General features: G+C 34.5%; 1 protein-coding gene across 1 annotated transcript in view; it reads right to left on the reverse strand.

The window, feature by feature from the left end:
• LOC137654511 (uncharacterized) overlaps window positions 1-11,274 on the reverse strand; it is a 487,620-nt gene extending 476,346 nt beyond the window's left edge. Inside the window, exon 1 of the mRNA XM_068388201.1 lies at window positions 10,884-11,274. Coding sequence (XP_068244302.1) covers window positions 10,884-10,960 — 77 coding nt within the window. The 5' untranslated portion in view covers window positions 10,961-11,274. The remainder of the gene's footprint in view (window positions 1-10,883) is intronic.
• Between the last annotated feature and the right edge of the window lie 1,226 nt (window positions 11,275-12,500).

Raw genomic sequence — 12,500 nt, forward strand, 5'->3', positions numbered from 1 at the left:
ACAAAAACCTTCTGTTAAGATTTTAATCTCATTATCGAGAACGAGATCTTTTGGCTTATCAATGGACCGTCCGGTGTCCGGTTAGTTACGCAAGGGAACTTGATCATAACAGAAGATCACCGCGGTAACAAACATTATTATATATTTATTCTTCATTTAAAGATTAGAACATGTGCAGATATAAAATATAATCACATCTATATGGAGATAATAATTGAGGATATGTGTAATACATACAATTTTGAAAATTTGTGTCCTTGTATCTATCTATCTATCTATCTATCTATCTATATATATATATATATATATATATATAATATATATAATATATATATATATATATATATATACACACACACCAGTGTACGCGACTCGTTAAAAATAATGGCAAAATATTTAGATGGAAATGCAAAAACACGCAAACCCCTCCCACCAGGTATGACTAATTCCTCTCCCCCTTACTGAGGGACGGGGAGAGCTGAGCGTATATATATATATATATATATACGGAAACACAGCACTGTATATACATACACATCATATATATCCTCTGAATTTACGTTTATGGAGAGAGAGAGAGAGAGAGAGAGAGAGAGAGAGAGAGAGAATCTTATGACTCGTTTTTGCTTTCAATATTTTTGAAAAGAGTCGTTTAAGTTTTGAAAAACAATATGGCCCATCTTTTATTATAGAGTTTGAATTGACAAGAAAAATTAAGGCAAACAAGAGGTTTTTTGTACCGCTAATTTGGTGTGATCATTTTACATACAAACATCTTCGGATTTTTTTTTTTTTATCCAGCAAAATAAAAGAAATAATTGTATCACACCTCTACATCGTCTTATAACAAGAATTCACTTCGACTGTAAAAGGCATCAACTATTATCATTATTATTATCATTATCAAACATACGACAATTTGAGAAGGGGCAAGAGAGAGAGAGAGAGAGAGAGAGAGAGAGAGAGAGAGAGAGAGATCTATTATTGCCTTTGAAAATCCCTAACAAGATTAAGGACATTAAAGAAAGTCGGTAGAAAATGTAAAACTTAACATCATCGTGCCCTAAGAATCTTATTTTCAACCCACTAAAGTAATCTACATATCTTAGAAACCTTAAAAGGTTCTTCAATAATTCTCTAAGATAGCAACAGAGCGCCAAAAACGAAATGGCCTACCGTTACGGAGTGATTAGAATAATTACCAATTCTAGGGCATCTAATTTTGATATACTTGTTTTCCTGAAAGCGAACGATTTTTGCAACAATAAAAAGAATCAATGAAAATAATGAGAACATCAAAAGGAAAAGCACAGTAACCGATTAAATGTTTAAGAATTGACTGACTGCTATATAAGCTTCGTAATTATTCTTGTTCGAATAAAATGAAGACAAACTCAAGAATGACGCTTTTCAATAAAATATATTTACCTACAAAAACAACAAGAATCAGATGGATCATATGAATGAAGAGATACCCTACCATTACATTTGAAGCGAAGAACATAATTAGACCTGAAATCTCATTAATAACGAACAAAAGCAAATTTGAAAATTAAACCTTAAATACTCTAGAAAACACACCAAGTGTCCTTCAGTGACAGATAAAGTGGTTCTTCCAGGATTTAATTATATATACATAGGGCTATAAAAATAATTCTAGTGAGAGGAAAATAAGTAAAGGGTTGTTTTAACAGGATCTCTCTCTCTCTCTCTCTCTCTCTCTCTCTCTCTCTCTCTCTCTCTCTCTCTCATTAAACCTAGGTTCGAAATAAACCCATCACCGTGGCTGTCTCCAAAACTTATGTATGAACACGTACTTAAATATTTCCCAATAGTTCAGTGAGAACATTTGAATAAGACAATCTATGCAATTGACGATACCAAGGAATAAGCAGCAGTCAGAAAGGAATCGTACATGGATAGCAGCGTCTTTGCCTGGTGATTGCCAGACTGGGGTTCGAGTCTCGCTCAAACTCGTTAGTTCATTTGGTCGTTGCAACCTCACCGTCCTTGTGAGCTAAGGCTGGGGGGTTTGGGGGAGCCTATAAGTCTATTTGCTGAGTCATCAGCAGCCATTGCCTGGCCCTCCTTGATCCTAGCTTGGGTGGAGAGGGGCCTTGGGCGCTGATCATATGTAATACGGTCAGTCTCTAGGGCAGTGTCCTGTTTGCTAGGGCAATGTCACTGTCCCTTACCTCTGCCATTCATGAGCGGCCTTTAAGCCCTTAATGTTAGTTCATAGGATAAAGTCCATCTTAATGCACCATGCCATATAAAAAGGCCTTAATTTCCACTCTAGTGTACTTAGAAAAGTCGAATTAAGGTTCCGTAATGGGAATCGAAATCTACTAAGTACTCTCCAAGACCCTATGTACCATAGCTTGGCAGAAATAGCAGAGTCAGAATCAATGCATCCATCTCATAGATGAGTGCATTAAGTCAGCCTAAAAGGGTTGCGTACGAATCCTAATTGAGGTATAGAAGCACCTATTGATAATTCTGTAGGAGGAAATTATTCCCATCAGAGTCGCGCGCACATACACACATACATATATATATATATATATATATATATATATATATATATATATATATATACACACGCGCGCGCGCGCGTTCGTGTTTGTATTCAACGGCTGAATCACGCATGATCTCTTGGCCATAAAAACCTCCATCAGTCATTTCATACACATAAATACAAGGTTCATCAACAACACAAAGAAACTCCCAACAGACACTGCGTCATTCACCCCCCCCCCCCCTCTCTCTCTCTCTCTCTCTCTCTCTCTCTCTCTCCTCTCTCTCTCTCTCTCAGTTAAGGAAGTAGGCCTAATTTAACATTAATAGTAGGCAGTCAAAAAATAAATTAAAATAAATTAATTCAAAATCAATCATTATTTTTGATTAAGCAGCCATAACCGAATTCACAATATCAAACAATAGCTTAAACAATCAAGAAGGTAGACATTTTTACAAGCAATAGATGAACCTCTGATTAAAATTTCCATATACATCTTTCAGTTTCACGAAATGTGTTTTATACATACAAGCATACAGTGGCCCCTGAATATCATGATGGTTATAATTGTCACAAGCATATACCTGGACGAGACATAATATCCATCAATATCGAGCAATGAATACGCATCGTTTCTGATTCCAGTCATCAGATACGATCACGTTTTTTCAGAACAATTGCAACATCAAATATTAATGATGAGCGCAAACGTTATATTGTCAATATCAATTACAAATGTATGTCTCAAGTAACAACTATCTAACTTTAAATGAATAATGAAATGAACATGGCCAATCTATCCAAATTATGAGGCATGAGAATCATCTTTCATGTTCCCCATGACTTTTCTACACTGTTTACTTTTACCTACTTTATTCAATTTGTTTTCCAATTTACATTTCTTCATTCATTATCTTACAACAAGAGGGAGCTTGGGCGCTGATCATATGTATATATGGTCAGTCTCTAGGGCATTGTCCTGATCGATAGGGCAATGTCACTGTCCCTTGCCTCTGCCATTCATGAGCGGCCTTTAGATTCTTTAAACCTTTAAAAGTGCTCTCAAGCATCATCATACATATTCCATTCTTGTCTGGCAAAATACATAGGAAAGAGAAGAATATTTCAAATTTATACATGCATCAATCAAAAGGTTCCTAGCCTCACTTTAAAAAAATGCTCACGTATTCATAAATGCAAAAAATGAAAGAAAGCACTTTACATCAATAATTCTAAAACGATGTAGTAGATCTATTGTAATAGAGCACAATAAAAATGGGTCACAAGGAAAGTCACCGGTAAAGCTAAAATAAGGAATTAAAGTCTCCCTTATAAGCAAAACAGATGAAATCAAAGGGTTATATCTTTCCAGAAATCCCAATCCTTTCATACAGAAAGAAGGCAACAAAAAGCGGGGATGAAAAAAATACACAAAAAAATAATATATAATAAAAAAATAAAATAAACCACTACAGTAAATAATGTAAAAAAAAAAAATAATGATACCAGTGCTTTTTTTTTTTTACTCCGTAACCAGTACTCTGCTAACTGAATGGAACTGTTCATATAAGTAATCTGATCCTCTTTTATTTACGTACTAATGGCCATTCTAGAGATTCTTTCATTATACATCTACTTCTATTTTTATTTTACTTCAATCAAAATACTTAAAACTAGAAAGGGCATTAAATGTATTATGGAAAAATCTAATAAAAGTATTCTTTTTCAAGGAGTGATTTAATACTGAAAGTTTTTTATTATAGTACTTTCAGTTTTCTAGTGTAAATATTTGAAAAAAGTTTTTCATAGATATATTTAAGACAAATCAGTTCTCCATGGAGGTTTAATGCTAAGACTCCTTTTAGGAATTATCTAATAATAGCAGTTTTATGTTTTCTTTTCTTTACACAGCATCACGGAGATAATGAAAAAAAAAATTACAAAAACTCAAGTTATCAGCCATAAGTAAACGCACCAATCAACTTGAATAAGAAAAACAGAACTGCTAAAATAGAGGACTTGGTTACGAGAATTCAGACTTGGAACGGTTTCAACAAACAGGTATTCTCCCAGACTTGAGAACACAAACTTCATTCAAAGTTAATAACAACACATCTTTAAATTTCATGAAAATAGTATGAGAATTGAAAGACAACAGAGCATTTTAATATAGTCAAAATTCAATCATGAGAATTTTAAATTACAATATATAAATGAAAATATCGATACAACTAAAATGACCTACAAACTCATTGTAGAAAAAGTCCATGTTCTGCTAACCTAAGAAACACCAAAGCGAGAATTGCTACCCAAAATAGCCAATGTGTTTGAACAAATAATCATATTTAGCTAAAATAAAGGCAAGAAAGATGTGCTTATAGTTCTACTATTGTGGTATTACAACTCTTAAAAGTTACAGTCTTTCAAAAACACAGTATGGGATGCGGGGAAAATCTCCAAGCTCAAGTGGAAATCATTTTAGCTTTTCTAGGACAAAATGGATCAAAGAAATTCCTCTTAAGGTTCTCGAAACAATTTCTGATCACAGTTCGGCACTTACTCAAACATCATAACTTTAAGAAGGTTATGTCCAGTCAGAGATCAGGTAACTTTACTGTACCTTTAAAAGGTTGAAACTACATGGCCCGATTTGGCTGTAATCGGGCTAACAAAACTGAAGCACTCGTTTGATAGTTTTATGGATGTATAAATCATTGAGTGCCATTGACTCAACAAAACAACTGCGCCATAAAGGAGAGATGACGCAATAACTAAAAAAGAAATGGAGTCACTCCTCCATAACGACAGCCTACACAAAGCTGTCCAGTGCTGTTCAAGAAAAATGAAAATCCATTTATAAATGATACTATAATTGAATTTTCAAAGAACTCTATAACGCCACAGAACTTATAGACAAAAGAGCAATTTCCAACTATACTGAAGACAGTGATGATAACCCTGATAGGAAAAAATAAAAAGAATCCTATCAAGAAAGATAACCAGTGGACAAAGGTAGATGAAAGAGACCGCTCTCCTTGAAACTAATTCTTATATGTGGTATTTTCTGAGAAAGGCAGGGACGCAGATCCTAAATTAATGACATGATTGCGAAAGGAATCGGAAAACGTCAATTTCAAACCATAATAAAGGCAAAACAAATTTATTATACGGCCAAATGTGTTTTTTTTTCTGTAGCTACAGCAGTAAATAAGGATTCTACAGACTACAGATTACCATAGGTCACCAAAATGATCTTCATAGTAACCCCAATCGGAAATTAATTTTCATGCGTAAATTTCTTACAGTAACTAAAGACATAAAATTAAAAACAATAAAAAACAAGAAATTTGCAGGGCGTTGATTACAACAGTAATAATACAAAAGATTACAATAGAATGAATATAAAGTGTTTTGTGCAAGAATGCTCAATGTAATAATGATAATGTGATTTTCATATACAAAGCATTCTCAATTTGTGAAAAATACAAATTTATATACAACACCAAACTCCACACAGACACATACACACACATATATGGTAAATATATATGTATATATACACACACACACACACACACACACATATATATATATATATATATATATATATATATATATATATATATATATATATATATATATATATATAAATCTTCAGTCGTTACTAGTCCACTGCAAAACATTTCGATGACAGTTTATACCAGCAAATTTTTTTAGTCCATCAATCCACCGTCTTCTCTTCCTTTCTCTGCTTCTTAAGCAATCTCTAAGGACCTATTGTGTTATTCTTAATGGGTATCTATTTATTATGTGTGTGAGGCGGGGGCGTAATTAGACACTTGTAGACAGGATTACATTATAAAAGAATTATATATATATTTTATATATATATATATATATATATATATATATATATATATATATATATATATATATATATATATATATATATATATATATATATATGTGCATCTGTGCCTGTAATTTGCGACATATGAGAAAGGACTAAACGCAAGTGATATGTATTTTCGTGTTTGCGATTTTTCTAGGACCCTAAAAGGAAAACGCTTATCATAGGCACACTTTGTGTCAGCACCGCAATAGAACAGTAATTCGGAATCAAGAAAGGAATCAAAAGTTAACAAAACCAGTTTTTAAATGAAAACAAATACTGTACGATTAGAAAACACGTGTATCATCGTTTAACATATGAAAGATGTTTAATAACTAAATGTTAGTTAATAATATTGACTGGATGCAGCCATTTAGAGAAGTAAAGTAGTGGATGAAGGAAGTGGAAAAATCGGATAATGCTATAATAGTGAGAGAGAGAGAGAGAGAGAGAGAGAGAGAGAGAGAGAGAGAGAGAGAGAGAGAGAGAGAGAGAGAGAGAGAGAGAGAGAGAGAGAGAGATTACCATGTAACACTACCAATGCAATTTTTGTACTAAACAAAACAGGTAAAAAAAGACCAATGTCAATACAAAAAGATATCAGAACTAATTTTCTTCTCTTCAAGATATAATCCTTTTTTCTGATACAAATGAATGAGTAAAAACCTAAGAATTTTTAATATCAGTGCATCCATTGGTTATACAAGAAATGAATGTCTCCCAAGCAATAAAAGATATATATGTAAAGGACATCACGGTAATAACCTGTCTGCCTTGTCAAGGATGGCACTCTAAAGAATGAATGACGATAATGTTTGTAGAAAAGTAAGAATATCTTTCTCAGATATCTGTGCTAAGCACAAACATCATAAAAATAGGGGAGAAAAGACCAGCAAATTCAAGGAAATCTAAAAGCATGATTCTTCATTCACATTCCTGTCCGACTGAGTATTGAAGGCATCATGCTAAAAATAGGAGAATGCCATAATCGTTAGTTTTAAAGACTCAAAAGTGACGCCAATTGAAAGACACTTTTCTATACCAAAATGCATCAATGGAAAATGTTAAGGAATTCTTAAAACAAGTAAACAAGCATATATCTGGCGTTACATGAATATGAAACATATTAAGACAAAAAGGAAAATTCCAAAGGATGTTAACTTGGTTAAACGTATTGAACACCGTATTGAAAATTATTTACTATGTCGATTGGTACATTACACGAAATTTCAGTTAAAAAGGTAAAAAATTCCAAATAAATAACAATAACCATAAGCATAACAATGAAAATCATACAAACTCTACAATGAAAAGTACTTCGGTAAGTAAAAAATACTCTCTTGCTGTATTCCTATATAAATATAACTAACAAATAAAACAAAGCCACATTATTTTGGCACCATCGCCAAGAGAATCACGATGCCCTTTGTCTAAAAAATATCATGAAAAAACAGACAATAGACGAATGAAACCTTTTCGATAAAGCAGCAAGGATGGAATGAGATAATTCGTTACAATCCCCATAGATAAGTAGATTGTAAAACCCGCAAACTCTAATAAATGCAATCTTGCTGGACGCTGGTTGGTCCCAGTGCTGTAACTTATGCAATCATTATAACTTTACATGTCCTTATACCTTTATATATCATTATAATAAGCGAGAGTCAGGAAAATACAAATGCCTTCTCTATACAGAGTGAACTAAATTCCAGCTTCTTGGATTGCTTGGAATTCTCAAGCTACAGTAAGTTTTAATTTCGCAAATTTAATGCTAATGAAATACCAAGTATTTTACTAAATACATCAAATTCAGAAGAAAGGAAGGTACATATCTGCCATTCATTTCAATCTCTTACAGCAAACATACACATACATCCACAATCACACTCACATTTATATATATATATATATATATATATATATATATATATATATATATATATATATATATATATATATATATATATATATATATATATAATGCACAAAGTATATGAAGGTGTGTATGTATATATGCACACTATGAGTGTGTATATGTATATATGCAGACTATGTGTGTATATGTATATATGCACATATAAAATATATATCATATTCATTCACAACATTTATAAATTCAAACAAAATTTACTATTCAAGGTAACTACGCCCCAGGTGCTCAGTTAGGTACCTCCTAAGCGATTTTCAAAATATTGAAAACTAGATTTCCCTTGGTACAGTAATAGCAATTTGCGGACAAATATTACTCAAGATCAAAGTCAATAACCAGAAGATATGTTTTTTTTTAAATTATTATTATTATGATTTTTTTTTTTTTTTACAATTTCCAAAGATTCACAAATATGTAGAGCGATACATAAAGGAAACAGCCTGGGATTTCCGTATCCTAAATCTAGCACCACTTACGCAAAAGCTTTACCGAACTATTGAAGTCACCTTTGTGGAACATAACATAAAGCGATTTTTAAATTAATCGTATAAAAATATTCTCGTTGATATAAAGTTTCCTGTCAAAACAGTAAAAAAAAAAAAAAAAAGTACGGTCTCCGTAAAAGTAAAAGATTTTTTCAAAAAGCTGATTACATATTCAGAATATATTGCAAAAACAGAGGGTAACATATCTCAGATTTTTAAACATTTTACGACAAACATCAAAAACCCTAAATTTCGAAAAAAAAATAAATAAAATGCATCATATCAATAACTAATCAAATAATAAATAAGAAAGATTGCTTTGTTTAAAAAAAAAAAATTCGGTATCAAAATACTTGTAAACAGTTTTCAAAATTCTACCTTACAAAGGAAAACTTCTACACACACACACACACACACACACACACACACACATATATATATATATATATATATATATATATATATATATATATATATATATATATATATATATATATATATATATATATATATATATATGCGTATATATATGTATGTATATATATACACATACGTGTGCGTACGTACTAGGATGATGATGAATAGATTGATAAATATCAAAATCTTTGTATATATGACTGAAAAGCATCAACAAAAACAAATAAAGAAAGAAGTAAAAACCGCATTGTCAGCAACAAGCAGCAGCATCTTCATACAGATAAAACCAAACTGAGGCCGCATGTTCACAGGGTAGGTAAAGCGGACGCTTGAGATATACTCGAACGGCGTATATAAGAAAGAAAGAAATAAAGAAAACCAGTGTTACCTAACATATACAGACAACTATCGAAACAAAAGTAGATGATGTATACCGTAAGCAAGCAAATACTAAAAGGAAGATTAAGAATGAAGAGGAATTAAGTACTCTAATGTAACGCAAATACGGCGACAAAGGTATTTCACAGTAAAGGCTGTAATAAGAAGCAGTAAAATGAAATATTGCTATAAAACAGTATAAGCAAAGTAGCAGTATAAAAAAACTAGATATTGAAAGAAACAAAACAAGAAGTAACAGTCATACAAACAAAGCTAAAACAAGGAAGGGCTAGAAGATAACAAAACCAGAGAGGAGGGGAAGTAACCAAAGGCAAAAGTACTCTAAAGAAAAGCAGAACACATGAAAAAAATGAATAAAAAACAAACAAATAAGAAAAGAGTTGAAAATACAGATCAGCGATTCGAATATGAATATTAACATGCTCCATGACAAATGCTGCAATCACGCTGCTAACTCCCATAACTAAACAGCATTATTAAAAACACAGCAACTTTGTCACGTCCCTTTTCACAATCAATATCTGCACTGCATATGAGATTATTGATATGGAGTATTAAATACGTATGAGGCCACACCCTTGCTGCCCATAGATTTACATATCGAAATTCTATTCTAGAATCCTCCTTCGGAGATTAACATACAATCAACAATCAATCCAACACCAAAAGATAGAAAGGAGGACCCAGTGCGAGTCACATTCGCTTTCTTTCTCAGATTCCACGACTCGATGCTCCAAGAGCCTTCTTGACACAGCACTACACAGTTCCCTCAAGTCACACATATCACTGTTAATATCATCATCGTTGTCAAAGTCACACAGAGAAGAAATGGCGAATGAGAACATCGTTTTTGTCTCGCTTTTTTACCAAAATCAAAATAGAATGCGAGACCATGGCGGGTTAGGAATTTCGATTTGACAGAGAACACAACCTGTGAAGAAGGAGAAGAGGGCTTCTCCTCGAAACCTCTCCTCCGAGGGGCTTCCAGAGCTTCATCGCCATCAGTGATCCTCCGAGGAGGGGGTCCTTTCGTACTTCACTGTCCTCCCGAAGAAGAAGAGGAGCGAGCGTGCGTTCCTCGACCTCAAAAATGACACCTTTAATGAGACACTTTAACCAAATCTTCAAGATCACCACTGGCGTTTTTGTATCACGGCCCTCACCCACACGGAGGAAGTCGGCCACTACAGATAACATGCCCCAATCATCATTCCCACAAAGCCCCTTTGCAAAGAGACGTACCTCTGAGAGCGATCCGCAACATCCAGCAAATAAGACATAAATTCGGCGTCGTTGCCGAACCCGATTCGTCGCTTCATGGTTTTAATTATTTCGGTTACTCCAGTGTGGCCGCCGCTCTATGGGGTCTTATCTCCAGTACTAGAAAATAATAATACTATTAGTTTGTTTTGTTTGTGTGTATGCGGCCCTCCTCCCCACAATACTAGGCGGCCCTGCCAGGCATCACACTGTCACCATCGTCACTGGCCGGGACCCCCGCGCCTCCTCCTCCTACTCCTTCGCTGGTGTTGGAAGCAGCCGCCGCCGCGCACCCGCCCCGAGCTCGCCTGCCTATTGATCACCTGACCGTCCCCGCGCGCGCACACGCACAGACACTCACTCTCTCTCTCTCTTTCTCTCGCTTTGGCTCTCTTTCACTTTCTCTCTCTCTCTTTCTCTCTGTGTACAGGGCACCCAGCCACCCGCCGCCGCACTGAGCCACCCCCAAACTCAGCTCCCACCGATCCTCTTTCTCTTCATCGCATCGCACGACGCCGTCGATGCTGCTGCTGCTGCTGGGGCTGCCGCCCCCCACGCTCTTGCCACCTTATGTATGCTACACGCACAGCTCCTCCATGGCCCCCACATTGGCCGGCCGCCCCTCACCCCGTTCCTCGGTCCCCTTCCACAATAAAGGAACAGGGTACAATGACGTCACATGCATACCTGTCCCCAGTACTGTCAACCAGATGCAATTGTTGTGTCGCCCCTTCTTTCTCTCCCTCGACACCGGGGAGATGCACACGCGCTGGTTTAATGCCATATTCTGCTTCATAAATGCACTGCTATTCTTAGGGACGCTGGTCATCGTCAACATCATCATCATTCAGGTCGTTCCAATATCGCCCAGCTTTCTACGACTAACGGAGAAATCCTACTCTCTAATGATGCGTAATTCAAGTCACGGGATGAGGCCTTGCATGAAAGCGTTGGTCTCTCTCTCAACGCTGATTTCTTCCAGGGGTCTTCTAAGATTCAACCATAGAATATTTTCGCTTGAGACACAATTGGTTAACAACTGGATGTCTATCATTCTAATTCAGCTTGATTTTATATGTGTTGGCGTGAGCAGAAAAGTTTCTGCTATGATTTGAATAACTATCTAGAATACATGTATTTATTTGAATTACACATCGTTTTTAAAACTTTCGTTCATCATCCGCCGACTTGTTTGGTCAAATCTTAGTAATCAAGTCCGCTGACGATGGAGGAAAGCTTTAAGTGTTTTGTGTTATTTAAATAAATTCAAATATTCTGGATATCGCTTTAATGCATTGACACACATTATATATATATATATATATATATATATATATATATATATATATATATATATATATATATACATATATATATATTGCATTTTACACACTCATGGAAGGAATTGATAGAAATATGAAATCAAACGTGGTTTGATTATTAACTATTTTTATTATTGCAAGGAATATAGTCATCCAATATAAAAATATGTTTAAGCTTGCAAACATTAATGTTCCTTAAGAACCTTCAGTTTCAAATATACAATTCCTCCTTATCTATCTGACACCTTACATACAGCAACATCTATTAATCATTTAA

This window comes from Palaemon carinicauda, chromosome 15, assembly GCF_036898095.1.
Source record: "Palaemon carinicauda isolate YSFRI2023 chromosome 15, ASM3689809v2, whole genome shotgun sequence".
NCBI classification, from domain to species: domain Eukaryota; kingdom Metazoa; phylum Arthropoda; class Malacostraca; order Decapoda; family Palaemonidae; genus Palaemon; species Palaemon carinicauda.